Below are 21,790 nucleotides of genomic sequence, written 5' to 3'. Positions count from 1 at the left end.
TATGCATATATTTATGTTGGTGGCCATTCTAGAAGAAGGGAATAATAAGAAATATAAAGTGAGATAGTGGAGAGGAAGAGTTTTGCTAATTAAAGAATAAATAAACAACGTAAAACTGAAGAAATCTGTCTACATCAGACTGTATTGTTTCAGTGCAAATGGAGCCTGTCATGTGAAAGTATAACTGAATAACTGACTTTAACAATTACCTTACAGACCATTTCGAAGCAAGTGCACAAAGCACAGCTGCCTCATTTAAAACATTATTGTATGGTTTTAAAAGGTCTCTATAATTATAACAAGCTTCACAGGTGCAGATATGACATATTTGTTTTCCTGGGTAGGAGATGGGTACCATTAACAATTTCCTTCAGAATCCCTGGGTCTGTTGTAGTATTGAGAAGCCCCTCCCATCTCCCATTTTGCCTTGTATTTTCTCTCTCAAAGCTTCATATCAATAGCCATTCTTCTGCTGTTCCACTCAGATGAAAGGGGATCCTCTTTGAAGTCTCAGTGAGGTTTCTTGCCTAGATAGTCACTATTAAATGATGACACTTGACCAGATTTTACTCTCAGTTAAATCTGGACTGATTCTTCAGTGGCATAAGACGACAATGTAAATGAAAGCAAATGAAAATGAGCTCTGAATCCAGCATAGCGCTCATCATTGCAAGGCTAGGCTTGAAAATAGAGTTTTGGTCTTCCCAGGGTAGGGATCAAACTGGGCTAGCTGACAGGAGCTTGGAAAGCAGATACTGTCTTCGAAAGGGTCTGAGAAGGAGGAGGCAATTGTCACCTTGTACTGAAGAATCTATGTTTGCCTTAAACAAAATTAAGGGCTGGCTTCACCCATAAGTGCTGTAACTATAGGTGCAGGGGGTGGTTTCCATTATATACAGGGATTACAGATTGATTCAGTGGCTGACAACATTCCCAGTAGAAAATTTTTTCCAGCGCCCCCGGATTCAACAGTATACTCTTGCAGCTTTGCACTTCTCCCACAACAGAGCAGCTGCACACCTGGCTTAACCCTGGATAATTAAGTGGGCGGGGGAGGTTCTATGGCAACTTTGCATCACTGGAGCAGTGCAAAACAGCCAGGATGTCATGAGGGATCCGGTCCTAGAGCCTTAGGGCTGCAGAGGTGATTGTCAGATTGTGAACCAAATGTAAACTAATGTAGATTTAGGCAGACACTACTGCAGACAGCCTGCTTTAGTAGTGTGGAAAGATATGAATGGCCTCTTTTCACTGCAGGTTGATGGGCCTTAATTGGGTTAATTTAATCCTTGTTAGTTATTTCATCATTTTGCCTCTCTCTGTTCTCCTCCCTAAAGAAGTAGGCTAGGCAGCCCTTCCAGTTAGGGCATGTCTAGACTGTACTCTAAAATCAAAATAGATACACAATTTGTGCTACGCCAATTGTGTTTCTTATTTCGATTTTATTTCGAAATAGGCTATTTTGAAATTTGGTGCATCTCCACAGCACCAAATTTAGAAATAAAGCACTATGGAATGAGGTTTAGAGGGATGCCAAAATAGCACATCTATTATTTTGAAAATTATTTCAAAATTGCAGACACGTTCCTTGGACGCGGGGGAGCTATTTTGGGATACCGGAGCCTTGCAGTCTAGACGTACCCCTAGTTTCTTCCTCTGCGCTCCCACACAGCTCTCCAGCCCTCACCTATTCATCACATTCACTTGACCCCGGTATTTCCTTCCATTTCTCTTCACAATCTGCAATCCCATATCTGTACCATCTCTGCCATTCTACCACATTCTCTTGCAACACACTCAGTTACTTCCTGCCACACTTGTTCAGTCTGTCGCCTGCCCATGACACTTCTCATTGTTCCCTTCAGTTTGCCTCTTCTCCCTCACACTCTCCTGTACTCTCTCTCTTCCTCCTGCCCCCTAGGCTGTCCTGAATCCCCACTCAAGGGGTGTCTACACTTCTTGCTTCTTTTGGGAGCACAGAGTGTACATACACGCAAGCCTCCCCTCCACCTACCATGAGTATAAATAGCAATGTACCCAGGCAGGGCATGCTTAGGCGGGTAAAGACAGGCTTGGAGGCTGTGACTGTGTTCTCGAGTACATAGCCTACACAGCTCTCTGCCTCCCTCGCTACACTGCTGTTTTCAGCTACGTAGTGCGCCTCTGCCTTCCTCCTATTGAAGTATTTCCCTGCCACAGCAGCAACAAAAAGCTTTCCCCATTTCCTTTCCCCACCAGACCCTTTTCCTCCCCACAGCAAAAGGTTCCTGTGGCAAGAGCAGCTGAAGCCTTTCCTTGCTGCCTACTGGAGTCTTTCGGTGACATCTGTAGCTAAACACCACAGTGTGAACACAGCCTGCTTTTCACTGCAGGTAGCTACACATGCCCTGCGTTACCAACACTACTATGTAGTATAGACTTAACCTCAATCTGCCTCTTTCACTGACTCACCACAGTTGCCTGTTCTATTTCCTCAACACACTCTCTGTTCCTAACATCTCTCATATTTGCCTGTCTCCTGTTTGCCCCTTATGTTCTGACTAAATGGCTGTCTTCTTTCCTCAGAGCCAGATTTGCCTGGCTTCAGTCCTATTAGAAACAATAGGAGATGAAGGCCATATTTGTTGAGGGAAGCCTCAACGTCATCTACAAATCGTAGGACATAGTGACCATCTTGCAGAGGGGTAGCCAGTGGCTTTAGTCCTATCAACAGCAATGGGAGACCGTGGCCACTGTGGATATGGGCAGAACATTGTGAGACTGAGCGTGGAAATTAGAAAATCACAGAATCCCTTTTAAAAGCAATATTGCAAGACTTGTCCCCTGGATGAGACAGGAGAGGGATCACTTGATGATTGCCTATTCTGTCCACTCCCTCTGGAGCATCTGGCATTGGCCACTGTTGGAAGGCTGGATGCACCTTTGGACTGACCCAATGTGGCCATTTTTATGTTCTTATGTTTATGTTCTTATGACTTGCATTGCAATTCTGAGAACTGGCACTAATGACCTGTGAAGAAGTAAATTAACCTATTTGTGGTTGAGATCAATTAGAAGTTAACATATAGAATATTTATGTTGAAAATACTTTTCCTTATCCCCTCCTTCATAAAAATGCTTTATGTCATTAACTTGCTGATAATCGCTTATTGGCAATCTCAGCAGAGAGGCAAGGACTGAATGTATATGGACACTGACCTACCCTCTCATCTACAGATGATATTGACTGGGGGAGTACAGTTTCTCACTCTGCTTAATGCAGAGAACTTTAGGCCAACATTCTCCAAACTAATAATTGTGACTACCTCTGTTTGTGGGTGTCCAACTTGAGAAATCTGAAAGGAAATCTTACTCAGAGAATGGAAGATCAACACTTTCAGAAAGTCAGGCTCCTTTAAGCTGTCTAGTCTAATTGGACACACAAAGTTGGCCTAGACTCCAGGCTTGTCAATCCAAAAATCATCACAAATGTTAAGTTCAAATCAAAATTGGGGGGCGGGGAGTTTATTTTAAGAAAATTATCTATTCTGGTAAATATTATGAAAAAGATAAATTGGTCTTTTTATTTATATTCTGTAGCAGGGACAGCCATTCCCTCAGAGACAGAATCTTAGACTATTGTCTTTTCCTGTATTACCAGTTTATCACTGGAATGTTTGTCTTAAGAAAATCTCTTTAACTTCGCATTTGGTTTTTATGTTCTTTGAAGCTTCCGCAGGTTTACTCGATCTAATAGTGTAACAGCAGCTGTGCAAGCAGACCTGGATTTCCATGAAAATTTTGAAATATCAGTGGATCCTCAGGAGGACAATACATGCACTGGGCAAATATCGAGACAATATTCCCGAGACGCAAGCACCTCCACTGTTAGTATACAGGGGTCAGGAAACCATTATCATGCCTGTACAGTAGATGACGACTTTGATACAGATTTTGATCCTTCAATTTTACCCCCTCCGGATCCTTGGATTGATTCTATAACTGAAGATCCTCTGGAGGCTGTTCAAAGGTCAGTTTGTCACAGAGATGGGCACTGGTTTCTGAAGCTTCTTCAGGCGGAAAGAGATCGTATGGAGGGCTGGTGTCAACAGATGGAGAGAGAAGAACAGGAAAACAACTTACCTGAGGAGAGTAAGTAATTGACTACAATACTATCACTGCTAGATACAGACATTTAAGACCTGATCGAAAGCCTGTTGACATCAGCAGGAGTCTTTCCATCAACTCCTACGGGGATTGAAAAGGCCATTTGCCATTTATCTGTACACTAATCAGTTGATACGCCTAATTATCAGAAGTGCTCAGTACAAGTAACTCCATTTGAAGGAGGAAGCTGCAGATGTTCAGCAGCTCTGAAAGTCAGGACATAAGAGTTTCCTTGGATACCATTTAAATTTCTAAAAGGTTATAGATGGAAAATAAGCTTTCTTGTGAACATGTGTATAGAGAACAGATACAGGCCTTATTTACATATACATCCCCAGTGTATGGCTAATTTGGGGAGGAGGGGAGTTTATCATACATGATGCTGTTAAGAGTCATGGCTTTATAGGTAAATGCTCCTCTTTATATGAAAAACTTTAGCTTAGATCAGAGTGGCACTTCTAATTTACTGCAACTGATCTTTAACTACCGTATATCCAGAATTTAACATCAACACAAAAATCAGATCAACTAAAGCACCACGATTATTAATTTTTACACTGTCCACAGTTTTGAAGATGGTTTTTCAAAGGACCAATAAACACCACTTGCAGCAGAAACAGTTCAACATACAATTTTAAATGTTCACTGTCAAGTATCTTTTAGTTCCACATTTTTTAACAGTTAGACTCTTAACCAAATGAACAAAAGTCAGTTATCAATATTATGTTTCCCCATGTTTTTGAATAGTGGTGATCAAACTTCATAAGTTTCAAAAGGTTCAATTTAAAAAGACACCCACTTCTTCAGTTGCTTATCAAAACTGAAGCATTTTCAATTTCCTTGCCAAGCTACTCCTCCCTCCCTTCCTCCCTATCCCTCTCTTTTCAACTCCTGCCTCCCATCTTCCTCCCGCAGTTGTATTCTTTCCTGGTCTTCTGGATATTGCAGGCTCCTCATATTATATATAAACATATAATTTATTTCAATTCTGAAAGTGTGTGTAGATATAGGTATAGGTATAGTTATTATAGATTATATAGATATACTTTCAGAGTTGACATAAATGCACTGATTCTCTTGAGCAGATTTTCAGGATGTGGCCTCTTATTTTGTATATGCAAATATTATATAACATTGTGAGTACAAGGCACATAACCTGTAGATTTGGCACATTCATACTGCAATTTTTTTTTTACTAGCCTCATTCTAAGAAGGACTGAACTATTATTGCTGAAACTATTCAACCCAATGTATAAGACAACCCTGGAAAATTTCCGACCAAATAGTTATAATTTGGCAAGATAGTAAGCATCTAAAATGGGTTTATAACATAAAATGTTGCCAAAACCTTAACTACAGGATATAACTTACCCATCTAACCTATCAAAAAAACTGGAGGCCAATCCACAACTTCCAGTAGCAAATCCAGACTTCCCAGCTGTTGAGTCTGTTTGGATCCAGGGTTTTCTCATATTTAATGTACTAGTCTTTATATGCACAGGATGCTTGCCAGAATGGAAGAATTATCTCTTGCAGGTATGCAGATGATAAAACCCATGAATTGGAATGTAGGGGTTGTACTGAAAAATAAGATAATTTAGTAAGGCTAATATTGTGAGAACTTTGTGGATATATTTCATTGTCTTTTTAGTTATAACACCTTTACGTTTTTAGCCATCAGTGTTCTAATTTGGGACAAGTAAAGCAGGAATTACATAGGCTCTACCATTGCCACCACATACAGTACAAATTACATTTTATATATCCTGCAGATTATTTATCTGCTTCTTTATTAACTGTCAGTTCTTGATTTTGGTAGAAGTTACAGGGGCTAAAGGGGTCAATCTTGTTCTACAATCATCAGTGAGTTACTGGGTTCTTTGTGATGTCACTTGTGATTCTTGAATGTGACAGCTGCTTCCTGAGGACAGTGTTTCACATTCCACTGCAGGACAGAGTTTCCTATTCTACCTGAAGCCAAATAAAAGCATATGGCGAGGGCCACCATAAGCCAGTTCACTCATGCTGAGAACAAAAAGCTTGTTGTTGGAAACTCAGAAGCAAATCATGTCTCTTTCATATACACACACTCTCACACACTCTGCAGAGAAGGAGGGGATTTGTAATTGATAAATTATAAGAACAAGGAATGCAGCTCTTGTTTTCAACCTTCAACTCTGACCAGTCTTCAGTGTGTTTTTGGTCTGATAACAAAATAATGAATATCTGCAGTGAGCAAGGTTTCTTCAATGCCATGGCAGCTGACAGAATGCTTGTTCCCTGAGCTCTTGAAGTAAAATGATACAAGCTTCTCTCAGACAATGCAGCCCTTGTGTGAAACAGCTGTCTCTGGGAGACGGCTCGTTGCTATTTGACAGTAGCTTGTATGTTACATAGATACGTCTGGTATTATCTAACTGGGAATGAATCTGCCAGATGGGACTGAATGTTTCTAGCTAGGAATGCAGTCTACTGCTGTGTATAAAAACACAGGTTAGGGTTTCAGTCATCCCAGGGAGAAATACCAGTATACATAGATATGTCTTTGCTCGTCTTTCTTGTAATAAACTACTTATTGTATGAAATTTGTTGGGTTTATCTGAAACCATTTCCTCATAAAATTGTAGCAGGCAGAGTATTACCACTTTTATCATTGCATACTCATTTTTTCAGTCAGGACACATGATACTCCTTCTACGCTGTGTCTACACTGCACCCCTTTTCCGGAAAAGGGATGCAGATTAGACACATCGGAATAGCAAAATCCGCGGGGGATTTAAATATCCCCCGCGGTATTTGTATTAACATGGCTGCCGCTTTTTTCTGTCTTGGGGATAAGCCGGAGAAAAGCACCAGTCTAGACGTGATTCTCCGGAAAATAAGCCCTTTTCCGGAGGATCTTTTATTCCTACTTTCAACAGCCCTACTGTTTTGCGAATTCACCAATGATTCTAGAACTTTTTCTTCAGAAAGGGGAAGAATTGGAAGTAAGGATGCAAACCTAAGCATGAAGTAAGGACCTGATCCAAAGCCTACTGAAGTCAATGGGATTCTTCCCATTTATTTCAACAGTCTTTGGATCAGGCCCTTAACTGACTCTTCCGCAGGGCAGACTGACTTCTTAACATCAGTGAGACAGATTCTCCTCTCACACTGGTATTAATCAGTAGAAATATGATCTAAAGGCACATTTGCAGCTGGTTGTGGGTACAAACAAAAGCATTCTTACAATCCTTGGGCCATTTACTGAATTCATGTAGAGTTTCAAAGGAATTTGAAATGTATTTTGATTTCATTCATTTTAAGAAATATTTCTATTAATCTGTGTGAATTAGTGTAGCTTAGTGACATAAACTTTCAGATGACCACTCACAGCATACAGGACATTGATTCATCACAAGTCCTAGGATTTAGGCAGGTGTATACACTAGGGTAATACTGCTGTAATAGAGAGATGAGTCAGATCCAACAAGTTAAAGACTAAGAAATAAAACAAAGAAACTTAACAAGAGTTGTGCCCATCATCAACCATATCACTTACTGTGTATACTGTAACCCTTTGGGTTTCTCTAAACATAAAAGTTGACCTCAAATATGCAGTAATCCTGCTATTCAAATCTAAGGTTTCTGATAAACAAAGACAACAAACGATGACAAATTATTGTGGGGCTTGCAAAATTTTAGTCATTTGTTTTAAACAGAACATGGACTATGAAGCTCAGGAACAAAAGGAAAGAAAATTTGAGAGAGATAGGAGTGACCCTTTTTTCTGCAAGTGATTATGCATAAGAAAATAAAACAACATTCATTTTTCCTTGTTCCTCAGATGTATTACTGTAGCCCTAATTATGAGCAAATAAAATCATCAGTTATTCCTACGGCTCCCATAGAATTCTTCTCCCTGATTAGCTCCCTCTACACTAGCCTATTTCCCAAAGTCTCAGAGGAACCAGATCCCACATGTGTTTCTTGCGGGTGTACAAAGATTTAAAGAAAAGAGACAAATCCACGGTCTATTAAATACTATGATTAGAAAACATGTCAGTCACACTAATAAAAACCAGATAAATCAAAGGACCAAAGGCCTGATTCTGCAATACTTATTCATATTGTGTGGCACTTAGCCATCCAAATAGTGCCATTAATCTTCAATGAGATCACTTGCATAAATAAATGCTACTCAATGAAAGGTTGTAGAATCCTTCCTTAACTTGTTCCATTCAGCTTCTCTTCTCCTTAATAGCTGACTAAGGACACAAGTGTTAGCATTAACTTTGAATTTCCTGGCTTTTATTATGCTTTGAGTTATTTAAGTGCAGATCTGTTGATACAAATAGGCTAAACATGGGTCCATCCTGACTGGGAAATGAATTGTACATCAGTATGGCAGGAGGGTTTCATATGCACAGAGCATAACTAATATCTGCAACACAAACATCAGTCTTGGTTCATTTTATTTTCTACCACTCTTCCCTTCCCTTATTCCTAGTGCTCAGCCTTGCAGTAAGCTAGTGTCCTATCTTCTGTTATCTCCTGACTCAGGCGGTAGAGAGACTAGGAGACATAAGGCAAGCTTTACTCTCTTCCCAATGGAAGTTGGCCCAGTAAAATATATTACTTCATCCACCTTGTTTCTCTAATATCCTGGGACCAACAGGGCTAACAACTGAAAACCTCAAGTGTTCATACTTTACCTGGCATTTTATAACCACAGTCTCAAAATGGTTCCTTTGTTCTTTGTTAGACACTGAGGTCTATCATAATCCAAGTACAAATAGTTTAGCTAGTGTTTAGAGGTCAAGTATATTTTTTAAAACTCTTACCATATACTGGCTTTTCTTATCACCTCAGTTTTACTTCGTTCTCATTTTTTTTCTATTTCTTGTTACCCTTTGATATATATGCAGGCAAACTCCTTTCAAGATGTATCAGACTCCAATTTTTGCAATCATTTTTTGTCTTATTTTTGTTTTTGTTTTGTTTTGCATTTTCACTCTGCCCCCTCTGTTTATTTATGTAGTATCCCAAGTGTGTACTAGGCAATTTGCAGAGCCATTAGAAATGACAGTCCTTGCTCCAAAGAGCTTACAGTCTTAAGTGTGGGTATAAATAAAACCTCGCTTTTTTCACCACTAAATCTCAAAGCACTTTACAAAGGAGTGAATAGTCCTATAACATCTTAGAGACTAACAAAAAATGTATGATACCATCTACATTTTTTTAGTCTCTAAGGTGCAACAGGACAATTCACTGTTTATGTTTTTTCAGTTACAGACTAACACGATTATCCCTCTGAAACAATTTACAAAGGAGGTCAGTATCATTATTCCCATTTTACAGGCTGAGAAATTGAGGCACACAGGGTGACATGACTTGCCCACAGTCACCCAGTAGGCAGTGGATGAGATGGAAACAGAACTCTGGTCTCCTGAGTCTGTGCCCAGAGCTCTGTGTACTAGACGACTCTGTAAACATACCACATTCAGAGCATGTCTTCTCTGGAAAACTGACCAGTTTAGCTATTCTGAATTAAATATTTTACTATATCTATTGCATAGTAACTCTCCCATGTGAATGCTTTATTCTTGAATAAAAGGGATAAAATCTGTTTTATTCCAGAATAATTATTTTACTTGCAAAATTACCTTTTTCGCAGAAGAAAGTATCCAAATGGGGGAGTTTTTCCAGAATAAAGTATACCAAACTAACGATAGTGGGATAGCTTTTGATGGTCAATTCTCCTCACATCGGCAAGGTCAAGTGTATTTATGAGAGGAAGGAGGTCCAGGCTAGTAACAATAGAAATACATGGTTGCTATGGTTTGTTATGACTGCATTTTGATGGAGTTAATGAACAAGAGGAGTTGTTTTTTGTTTGTAGCATTATGAACTAAAGTAGTCCGTTCTAATGTTTTAGATGTACTTTTCTTCCTCCTGCTAAAGACTCCATCAGTCATTTTATGCTATATTGTCACTTTTCCTTATTCACTCAGTATTTGTCCCTCAAACTTGTGTCCAAGAATGGAGCCTCTCAGGATTTTAGCCAGAAATAAGTGCATCCACCTATTTTTATTTCTGTTACTATTGTACATCTTAGCCCGTCCATTTCGGACACTAGAGATTTTGACTCAGAGAAATGGGTATGCTGCCTTATAAACTAAAAGCAACAAGTATTATAAAGCAGTATTTAGCTATTGAAAAGACTGTTTGCCTTCTGGAGAGATTCCTTTCAGTCTTTCACATGCTTTATTTGTCCTGTTGACTGGTAATATGCACATTAATGGACTGCTTGTTTTTAAGGGGTGGGGAAATCAGTGACACTTGACTAGATACAACAGCAGGAGCAACAGCAGAAGTGGTAACAATGGAGAACAATATCAGCATGCATCTCACAATCAGCTGGGGTGACAGGTTTTAAACAAGTAGCCAGTCGTAGGCAGCCAGGGTTAAGCACTTATTTCTCCTCCAGTTCTATCTATAGAATATTAAACTTATTAAGAGGTGCATCCCCATCTCTCACCAAAAAGTGTAATTTAAATTCACTTATAAACAGCCTCTCAATGTGACCTCTGTGCAATCAATGTACATTTCATTTTAAAATTCTATCTTAACTTTGTACTGAAAAGACGAGGGACCATTTTCAACTCCTAAGCTGTGTTGTGAAGTATCAGATGGCCAAGGTCCAGATGAGGCAGCTGTTCTGAAATATACACAGTGGGAAGAGTTTTCATAACAATGGGAAACACATGAAAGCTCTCAAAGTAGCTCCTCCCCACCATTGAAGATTCCTTTCAGTTGAGTGATTTGCACACTGGGTTGCATAAATGACTAGACACTCCAAGGGGTGCATTTGCAGCACAGAGCACAGGGAATTAGACACGCAACCCTTACTAACAATAATGTCAGTTGTAGAATTCTCAGTGCAACGTGCTGAAAATATTCTGCTTAGTGAATCTTCTAGTTCACAGCTATTTCCTAACAGGGCTGAGCTCTGGGAGCAAAATGAAAGGCTTCAACTGTGCTTGTATGTGGATAGAGTTCTTTTCTTTTCTGTGGGCTCTGAAGGAAGAATCATAAAAAATAAAAGGCTCCCCCCTTTGACCATTTTACCCTTCTTCTGTGAACATCTACTGTGTATTCTAAGTCCAACTTTACTTCAGCCAGCTAAATTGTTGTGGTATATTATAAGGATGTTAAAGACTAGTCGATTAGTCAACTATCCGATAAGCATTTGCTTATTGGATAGTCTTATGACTAGTTGATATCCCCCCCGGGGGGGAAGGGGTACTTTGAAACCCAGCCGCTGCACAGCTTATCTGCAGAGTCCCCAGCTGACCACAGGTTCCAGGGAAGCGCTGCGTGGAACCTAGGGTCAGCTGGGAACTTCCCAGCTGATCCCAGGTTCCTGGGAAATGCCACCGGGAGCCCGGGATCAACTGGGAGTCCGTGGATCAGCTGCGTGGTGGGCTGCCCCTTTAAAACACCGCATCTACTCATTTCAAAGGGGCAGCTGCTGTGGAGCCTGGGGTCAGCTGGGGACTCCCACCTGACCCCGGGCTCCCCACAACATTTCCCTGAACTGATGCCACTTCTCCTGACTTCCTGCCCTGTCTACGGACCATGCTAAACCCCAATAAATTCAAACACAGTGTTGAGGAGAGCTCAGTGGGGGAAATGCCTTCCACACTTTGGGGGCATTTGGGAGCTGACCCTAGGCTCCTATCGGCATGCAGCGTAGCATGGAGCTCGGGTTCAACGGGGAACTGAGAGAGTCCCCCACTGACCCTGGGCTCCATGGCTTTGAAATACACAAGTACCCCCACTGGGGACTCTTGTGCATTTCAAAGCAGGCACCCGCATGCATCCCGGAGTCAGCAGAACTTCCCACTGGCCCTAGACTGTAGGCAGAGTTCCGCATTCCTCCTTTGAAATGTACAAGAGGGCTCTTGTACATTTCAAAGGAGGAATGTGGAAGTGCCTATCAACTAGTCTACTAGCCGATGGAAATTCCATCGACTAGTTGACTAGTCAATTAACTGCATTTTAACATCCTTAGTATGTTAGCCAGCCTTAAAAAGGTAAAACACGAAACTGTGATTGTATACCTAGCTTCAATTAAACCTACTTCAGTTCTTAATTTAGTTTTCTCCCTACTTGCTTGGTTGTTCTGTGCATTTGTGAATACTATGAAGGGTTCTTCAGTTTACAGTGATTTTGTGGTAGTGCTCTAGTAGGAAACTATAAAGTCGGCACTGTGCTGAGAGGATTGAGTGTGGAAGGCATTTGTACCACTGAGCTCTCCTCAACACTGTGTTTGAATTTATTGGGGTTTAACGTGGTCCATAGACAGGGCACCGACTTGGAAGTCAGGAGAAGTGACATCAGTTAAGGGTTCTGCCACTGAACTGCCAGGTGACTTGAGCAAGTCATCCATCTGTGCCTCTGTTCTTCTCCTAGGGTATGTCTACACTAGCCCCCTAGTTCGAACTAGGGAGGTTAATGAGGGCGACCAAAATTGCAAATGAAGCGCGGGATTTAAATATCCCGCACTTCATTAGCATGTTCCCGGGCAGTCGCCATTATGGAAATTGACTAGCCCGGAATAACTGCCCGCATCTACACGCGGCAGTGAAACGGGAGTTCCAAGTAAAGCCCTAACTCGAATTAGCTGTTATTCCTCCTGGAATGAGGTTTAACAGCTAATTCGAATTAAGGGCTTTACTTCGAACTCCCGTTTTACTGCCGCGTGTAGACACGGGCAGTTATTCCGGGTTAGTCAATTTCCAAAAATGGCGACCGCCTGGAAACATGCTAATGAAGCACAAGATATTTAAATCCCGCACTTCATTTGCAATTTTTGTCCCCCTCATTAGCCTCCCTAGTTCGAACTAGGGGGCTAGTGTAGACATACCCGTAGGGTTGCCAGATGGACTCAACAAAAATACTGGACACCCTTGACATTACATCACAATCTACATTACATCTTATTTAGAAAATACTGGACATTTCTATTTTCTCATTAAATTTTCTCAATTTGTTTCCCTAACAGAAAGCTCAAATACTGTGGACTGTCCGGTTCAAAACCGGACACCTGAATACCCTATATTCTCCATGCTTCACTTCACACTCTGTTTTGTGTAAGACTATAAGGGTATGTCTACACTACCCCGCTAGTTCGAACTAGCGGGGGTAATGTAGTCATCCGCAGTTGCAAATGAAGCCCGGGATTTGAATTTCCCAGGCTTCATTTGCATGAAGCTGGCCAACGCCATTTTTAAATGCCGGCTAGTTTGGACCCCGTGCCGCGCGGCTACACGCGGCACGGACTAGCTAGTTCGAATTAGGCTTCTAATCCAAACTAGCTGTACACCTCATTCCACGAGGCGTACAGCTAGTTCGGATTAGAAGCCTAATCTGAATTAGCTAGTCCGTGCCGCGTGTAGCCGCGCGGCACGGAGTCCGAACTAGCCGGCATTTAAAAATGGCACCGGCCGGCTTCATGCAAATGAAGCCCGGGAAATTCAAATCCCGGGCTTCATTTGCAAGTGCAGATGACTACATTACCCCCGCTAGTTCGAACTAGCAGGGTAGTGTAGACATACCCTAAACTCTTCAGAGACTGTCTCTGTGTTTGCTTATATACTGCTTAGTACAATGGGGCCCTATCTTTGTTGTCCTGCAAGCATTGCTATTATGGTAATAATGGTTTGAATCAATGTAGATTTTTTTTCATTTCTTTCACTAACTTAAGTCCATCCAGACTATTGTAAAACCAAATAATATAGGCCAGAGTCTCCAGTCTACTATAACTCATTGTGCCACTGTGATGGGACAAAGAGACCACAAAACCAGACCAGTGTGGGAAAATCACCAAGAAGTGCAAAGTTGCCAAAGTGTCCCTTTGCTAACTTCCTCAGGGAACCAGTGTAGTGGATGCAACTGGGGGAAACATGACATGGCTGGAGCACCATACGCTCTGGTGAGTGTTGGCTACTGAAGTAGCCAGTTAGGGCCATCAGTGGCTGGGAACAACTGAGAGCAGCAAAAGTTGCAGTGGTGACTCCAAAAGCCTCCTGCTGTCCCTAGGATCAGATTGGAGGTCCTCTTCCTGGGACCAACACCAGCTAGTAGTTAGCCAGACCTAAGAACTGGGCCCTGTGTTCCACAGGGAAGGAGCAGAGGTATTGGTAGAGGCTATATTTCCCCAATATGGTACATGAGTAGTTCCACATTTGCAACACTTTTGGAAAGCTCATAACCTTTCTGCATCTGAGGCCAGGTCTTCACTAGGAACTTTGGCAGGTGTAACAGGGACAGCAAAGAGGGTGATTTTTCACAACAGTTCTATATCAGCAAAAGCTATAGTGTTGAAGTGGTTGTACCAGCACAGAAGTGTGTTTGACCAGTTTATTAATTCAAACAAAACACTCACCAAATAACACAGACCAGAACTGACCAACATAAGCTTCAGGAGCTCAGAGACCTTTCACTCTACACCTCTCTGCTCCCAGGCTGGTCACAAGAGCCAATACTTGACCTATAGCCACGTAGCAGAAGCAGGTATGGCCGCTTACAGCTCCCATTGGCCACAGGAGCTGTGGAAAGTGGATTGGACTGAGATACTGCTTCCTGCAGCTGCGAAAAGCCACCCACAGGCAACGGGAGCTGCAAGAAGCACTGGCAGCCCGCCAGGGACTAACCTTGGTGAATCACCTCCAACCAGCGGGCCGCTTATTGCTCACCCCTGCTGTACACCACTGTTTTCATTTCGGGATCCAGTATAAGCTAAACCAACAAAAGCGCTTTTTTTGTGTAACTAGTCTGGCAAATTTTTTTTAATGACCACCTAGACTTACTGTTATCAGCTGCTCTAGAATGCATGAGTCAGAGGTAACATTCATAACAATGACTGATGTGTCTACTTCATAACTTCCTCATTGGGGCATTTGGTTCAATCGCTGCAGAAAGGCATAGTATTTACCATTGCTGACTTACGTTTGCTTTCCTGTCAGTTCTAGGGAAAATTCGAACTGCAGTGGGCAGTGCCCAGCTTCTTATGGCCCAGAAATTTTACCAGTTCAGAGAACTGTGTGAAGAAAATCTGGTATGTAATGTTTGTTATAGATTAGATTAGAATTTACTCTGTGAGTCAATATGCCTTAAATTGCATAAAGTTTTTCTAGATTATAGTATCTGCAATTTATTCTAATAAAGTGCTTGATTCCTCCAACCAATGTAGTTTCCTCCAATCCTTTGTACTTAACGGAGTTACACCAGTTTATACACCCAGTGGGAAATCAGTATGAGGTCCATAATTATTTAAAAAGAAAGAAACTAAAAAGGTTTTGGATGAAATTTAGTGGAAGCTTTGCCAGTATTTGGATTCTGTTCATATAAGCACCCATATGTTATTCAAAACTGAGTGAATCTCTTGACTCTTTAGAATTGGATTGGAAATCTTGTGGAATTACACACTTTCTCATGGGATTCCCAGTGCTACCTCCTTTCAGTTGGACGGGTGTAGTTTGAAACAATATCAACTGTGGAATTTTGGCTGATCTGCCTCTAAATCAAGGAAGTATGGCACTTCGCAAAAATGAAAAATAATGAGTAATTGAAGCTAATCAAACTCTTCCAAATCTCGAAAGAGATATAAGAAATGTCTTATTTTCTCAGAATCAGTTTGTCATGCCTATTCTGAATAATATGCAGCACATTGTAGACTGTATACCTAAAACGATAATATTTTTCATTTATCCAAGATTTCAAACCATGTTTTTAACTAATTCATAGATGTTAAGGCCAGAAGGGACCACTGTCATCATGTAGTATGACCTTCCAGTATTAACATCCCATAGAACTTCCCTGAATTAATTCCTCTTTCAGCTACAGCAGATCTTTTAGAAAAACAGCCAATCTTGATTTTAAAATTTCTAGCAATTGAGAACCCAGCCCCACTCTTGGTGAGTTATTCCAGTAGCTAATTGCTCTCACATGTACAAATTGCTTCTTATTTTTAGTCTGAATTTATTTAGCTTCAACTTCTACTGGGTCTTCTTATACCTTTCTCTGCTAAATCAAAGAGCCCTCTGTTATCAAATGTTTAATGATTTACCATTGCTGAGTAGATAAAGCACTATTATCCCCAATTTACTCATGAGGCTTCTAAAGCTCAGAATGGTTCAGGAGAGAGCAGAGAATGGAACACAGAACTCATGGCTCTCCTTCCTGTTTGTGAACCATCCTGTTAGTAAGTTCTCTTCTTACAACATCCAATCAGGCTGAGATAAGAAGAACTATTTTCCAAATTACAGATAAAATTATTTTGTTTTTCATTGTTACCAAAACACATTTTAGACTATGGCCTGGGCCGGCTCGAGACAATCCTGTGCCCTAGGAAGTGGGCACGTGACGTATGCACGGCTCCTCCCTCGGGCGCACGGCACATGCGTGTCCCCACCCCCTGGCATGCTGCTCACCTTACAGCTGCAATCGGGTGCGTGGCACCGGACTGCAGCTCTAAAGGGCGCGCAGCACCCCTTATAGCTGCCATAAGGCACCCCCCCATAGTTTGGCGTCCCAGGCAGCTGCCCGGCTAGCCCCCCCTTAATCCAGCCCTGACTATGCCAAGTTGACATTATGGGTCAGTGAGTGACATGTAATGTGACATTTGTTTTCAGCAATTGACCCAGTTCTCATTCAAACTATTGGGAGTCTCTCAAGGAGAGCTGAATCAGGACCTTAATGAAAAGCATATAATTGTAAAAGCTCCATATCGAAATCTACTTTGTAATCCTCTGTCCTGTGGTGAAGTGTTAATGGCCTTAGGGTTTCATGGAAGGCAAAGGGAGGTGAAGCACCACTTCAGCGGATCAGGACCTAAATTAGAAATATGCCTAAACTGCCAGATGCAACAGAAACCCCTGATCTCCGTGGTGAAGCCCATCACTTACTAACATGAAGAATGAGAAAAGTATTTTGTTCTTGTATCTGTGTATGTTAAAGTTACTGTTTCAGTTCGACTACCCAATAATATCAGTGCTCAAGAGCTTAGAATCCTGTTATAACCTACTGGTAGATCCTTTCCAAGTAGAAGAGTGGCTTCTTTGATCCCAAATTTGATTCCTTTTAAAATCATTTCTCTCTGATGTTATGAAACATGCAGTAGAAGATGTTTCTTAAGAGACACAGTTTCATAACCAACACTTAGGGTATGTCTCGACTGCACTCTAAAATTGAAATAAGATACACAATTTGCATCTTCTTTCAATTTTATTTCGAAATAGGCTATTTTGAAATTTGGCATCTACGTGGCGCCAAATTTTGAAATAAAGCACTATTTCGAGACATCCCTTATTCTTCATTCAATGAGGATTAGTGCATCAGTTATTTTGAAAATTATTTTGAAATAGCAGACTCGTTCCTTGGATGCAGGGTAGCTATTTCATGATACCTCCAGCGTTCCGAAATAGGCTTGCAGTCTAGATTACCCTAATTTTTTTACTGGAGAAATAAAGTGTTAACATAATATAACATAAAATCATAATCTCAATTGAGCCAGCTATCACATAGAAGTGTAGACTGCAGAGACAGGTCTGATTTGAAGAGGCGTTTAGCACCCATAGATCCCATTACCTCAAGTGGAATTTTAGGTGTTTGGCACTTCTGAAAAATCAAACTGTAAGCCAGTACAGGCAGTCCCTGAGTTACGCGGATCCGACTTATGTCGGATCCGCAGTTACAAACGGGGCTTTTCTCTCCCCGGAGGACAGGAGCGGCGGGACGCCCAGATGCACCGCGGTCCGCCACCCCCGTCCTCCGGGGTGAGAAAAGCTGCTCCCCGTCTCCCTGGTCTGCAGGGAGACGGGGAGCAAAGCCTTGGAGCACGCCCGCAGCGGGACAGCCCGGGCACGCTTGAGCTGTCCCCCTGCAGGCGTGCTCCGTGGCTTTGCTCCCCGTCTCCCGACCAGCAGACCAGGGAGATGGGGAGCAAAGCCTCGGAGAACACCCGCAGTGGGACAGCCGCGGCATGCCTGGACTGTCCCGCTGCCCGCGTGCTCTGCGGCTTTGCTCCGCCTCTCCCAGGTCAGCAGACCAGGGAGATGGAGCAAAGCCGTGGAGGACTTGGGCGGTCCCGCCACCCCCCGTCTCCCTGGTCTGCTGGAGGGGGGGGTGCAGCTAGTGCCTCCCCCCCCCCAGCAGACCAGGCTTTTCTTGCCTACCCATGGGGTAGAGCAGCTGGGGGCTGCCGGGTTGGTCCCGCAGCGCCGCTCCGGACCAACCCAGCAGCACCCCAGCTGCTCTGCCCCAGGCGTCCTGATTCAGCCGCTGCTGGTCAGTTTCAGCAGCGGCTGAATCAGGACGCCTGGGGCAGAGCAGCTGGGGTGCTGCTGGGTTGCTGCAGTAGCGCCGAGGAGCCGCGCTACTGGAGCAACCCAGCAGCACCCCAGCTTCTCTGCCCCAGGCGTCCCCAAGTCAGCCGCTGCTGAAACTGACCAGCGGCTGACTACAGGAAGCCGGAGGCAGAATTGCTCTGCCCCAGGCTTCCTGCAATCAGCTGCTGATCAGTTTCAGCAGCGGCTGACTTGGGGACGCCTGGGTTTCTTAAGTTGAATCTGTATGTAAGTCAGAACTGGCGTCCGGATTCAGCCGGTTGAAACTGATCAGTTTCAGCAGTGGCTGACGCCAGTTCTGACTTACATACAGATTCAACTTAAGAACAAACCTACTGTCCCTATCTTGTACGTAACCCGGGGACTGCCTGTATATCCAATATCTTATTGAGCGCATTTAAAGAGATTCTTTAGACAGATGTCACCAGAACAATGTGTAGCATTAAAATCTTACAACCCAGTGGCAGAAGAAAAAATTTAACTGCAGATTCTGGTTAAGCATATAACTCTCCCCAAAAGAGTGCCCTGCAAAAGTAAAGTTAGTGTGCATTCATACTCCTCATATGCTTACCTCTGCAAAGATTATTCTTGCCGGGAACATGAATAATTTGTCCAGGGAGTTGTGTATTACATACATTTTTATTTAAAATGTATTATTTTCATAGTCCTTAATATTTTTGAAGCTCTGTACAAATGTAAATTAATGCCCAGTTGAATCAGTAGATGCACATGCAGAAACATGGAATGAAATCCTGATACTAGTGAAGTCAACGGGAGTCTTGCCATTGATTTCATTGCAGGATTTCATCCATGATAGACCCCTTGGCTGTGCTGAAGAATGTCTCTTTGTGGCTCCTGTTACAGAAGGACGTTGGTAAAGCAAATTGAAGCCACTGACTTCAGGGGAAAGCACAGGTTTTCTGGGACACACCTATCAGAATTTAGCCCTAAATCTTTATAAGTAAAAATATTAATAAGGAGCGTGCTTTCTTGTTTCTGTTAACTTTTTCAAAGTATCTCATTGATTAATTGAATCTAAGTAAAGTGCTTTGCTGGTGCCGTGCATAGATATTTGTACAAATGCTTTACATTAAAAGATACTAAAGCCAAAATATTTTTTCTTCTATTGTACAGAATCCTAATGCACATCCAAGACCGACCTCCCAGGATTTAGCAGGGTTTTGGGATATGCTCCAGTTATCCATAGAAAATATTAGTATGAAATTTGATGAACTTCATCAGTTAAAGGCCAATAATTGGAAACAGATGGATCCTCATGACAAGAAGGTAGAACAATGTAGATTTTGTATGCTTCATTTAAAACCCTGCACAAATACTGGACAAATTAAATAGTCCTCTGTGTACAGATGTTGAAAATGTGCAGTGACGCTCATATCAGTTTAATTTCACTGTAATGGCAATGTTTACATAATAATCATCTGGGATATTATCTGTAATATGTTTCAGGCATATTTTAAAACCAAATCTGTCTTTGTGAATTGGATAATGAGAATGTAGTACTTTGTTAAACTTTACATTGAATCATACTAGATGATCAGCCGTTGGAACTGCCAAATATATTGATTCTTTAATTTAAATAAATCACATTTATGGTGCATATTATTGCATATAGGAAGAATTCAGTTTACTTGCACACTTTAGGTTTTGTTACTGAGAAAACTAGAGAAGTACTGTAATCATCACTGACTTTGGTAACCAGATCCTAAGTACGGTGCTAAACCAACTGCTGTCATACAGAGCTAAAAATACACTTCAGAAAAGTTGCACGGTAATCTTCCATATCATTTTTTGTTTGTTTTTCTTTTGTATTTTTTAATGGAAGTTCTTGTAATCAGGTCAATTTTGCTGGTAAATATCATTTTCCCAAGAGAGGCCGGAAATTATTTGTAGCAGTGGTAAATGTTTTTAACAGAGTTTTCAATAATTGTCATAAAGACATTTACCAGGATTCCAAAGATGAGCCACACTCCTCTTTTCATTCTGGTTTGACACATGTTCTTATTTGTAATCCTCACCATCAGGACAGCTGATGAGCTGATCAAACAGCACATTGGGTAAGCCCCTGTACAGGTCTCCAAATCTATTGTTATCACAATATATTACTTTATAGAACCCATGAATGTGCTAGAAACCTTACAGAAAACACTTCGAGCCAGATCTATGTCCAGAGGAGCTTCCAGTCTGTTGTGCTCCTGCTGCCAGCCAACTCTACAGCTAAGTTTCCATTAGCCTCATCAGGCTCAGGCACAGGCTGATAAATATCACATATAGGTAGGGATATAACGTATACCAAAAAGGCAAGGGAGCAAGACAGGCAGCATTTACAGACAAAAGACTATACCCTCGCTCATCTGGGTAACCCATCTTGTTGCTGACAAGCAAAAGTGACATTTTCTTTTGGACAAATAATAAAACAAATTTCCACAACTCTTTCAGCAGGAAGGTTTGAAATAGATTTTTGTTAGCATCCTATTCCCTCCAAACAAGAGAAAAAAATAAGGTCCTTTGTTCCTGAATTAGGAGTTCCATATTATAGGTTAATCTCAAACCATCAGAGGAATAACTGTTAGTGTTTTATCAGGGATGGCCAATACTTGTTTTCCAAGGTCAAGATATAGAAGTCAGGTTAGTTATTTTTAATATGTCTTTCTTGAGAAGAAGCTGTTAAACTTCACATACACATGTGTGCACGTGCCAATGTACAATTTTCATTAGCTTCTAATGCCAAGGAAAGTGTCCGATCTCCAGCATGAAGACAAGACAGTTTCCAAAATTGTCCCTTTCATTTTCCTTGAAAACATTGCAAGGAATTCCCCAAAAAAGGAAGACAATCGGGTTAAAAAAGTGAAACCATATTAAAGAAAGGATCATATGTATTTTACAACCTTACAATAGGAAGGTAGAGGTTATGTGCTTTAAAGAATTACACTGACTTTGTTCCTGCTTCATTTGACTGTGCTTTCAATTAAACTCTTCATCTCCTTATTTAGAAAGAAAGGATGAAACCTTTCTGTGGAATTATTGTTTGCATTTGCCTCTCTCCTCCCTTATCCCAAACTCACCTCCACCCTCATTGGACCCTTGTTAAGCAGTATAGATTAGTCTTTAGATGTAGAAGAAAAAGCAAAGTGTAAATATGTGTAACTAGGTACCTTCAAGTAACAAAGGCTGTTGTGATCAACATGAGAGCACACTAAAAACTAGAATGGAATCTTTGTAGTAATAAAAGC

The 21,790-nt window shown here is 41.6% G+C and overlaps 1 protein-coding gene and 1 long non-coding RNA gene across 2 annotated transcripts in view; one reads left to right on the top strand and one right to left on the bottom strand.

The window, feature by feature from the left end:
- The window catches only part of DLGAP1 (DLG associated protein 1), a 597,103-nt gene that overhangs the window by 572,907 nt on the left and 2,406 nt on the right, over window positions 1-21,790 (top strand). Inside the window, exons 10-12 of the mRNA XM_075920931.1 lie at window positions 3,710-4,131; window positions 15,159-15,250; window positions 19,674-19,826. Of these exons, the coding sequence (XP_075777046.1) occupies window positions 3,710-4,131; window positions 15,159-15,250; window positions 19,674-19,826 (667 nt within the window). The remainder of the gene's footprint in view (window positions 1-3,709; window positions 4,132-15,158; window positions 15,251-19,673; window positions 19,827-21,790) is intronic.
- The window catches only part of LOC142827111 (uncharacterized), a 34,999-nt gene continuing 17,163 nt past the window's right edge, over window positions 3,955-21,790 (bottom strand). Inside the window, exons 2-3 of the long non-coding RNA XR_012901541.1 lie at window positions 5,518-5,726; window positions 3,955-4,078 (exon numbers count right to left, since the gene is read on the bottom strand). This is a non-coding gene — a long non-coding RNA (uncharacterized LOC142827111). The remainder of the gene's footprint in view (window positions 4,079-5,517; window positions 5,727-21,790) is intronic.

Source organism: Pelodiscus sinensis, chromosome 2, assembly GCF_049634645.1.
Source record: "Pelodiscus sinensis isolate JC-2024 chromosome 2, ASM4963464v1, whole genome shotgun sequence".
NCBI classification, from domain to species: domain Eukaryota; kingdom Metazoa; phylum Chordata; order Testudines; family Trionychidae; genus Pelodiscus; species Pelodiscus sinensis.
The sequence above is the reverse complement of the archived record's forward strand: the minus strand, read 5'-3'. Positions and strand labels throughout refer to the sequence as shown.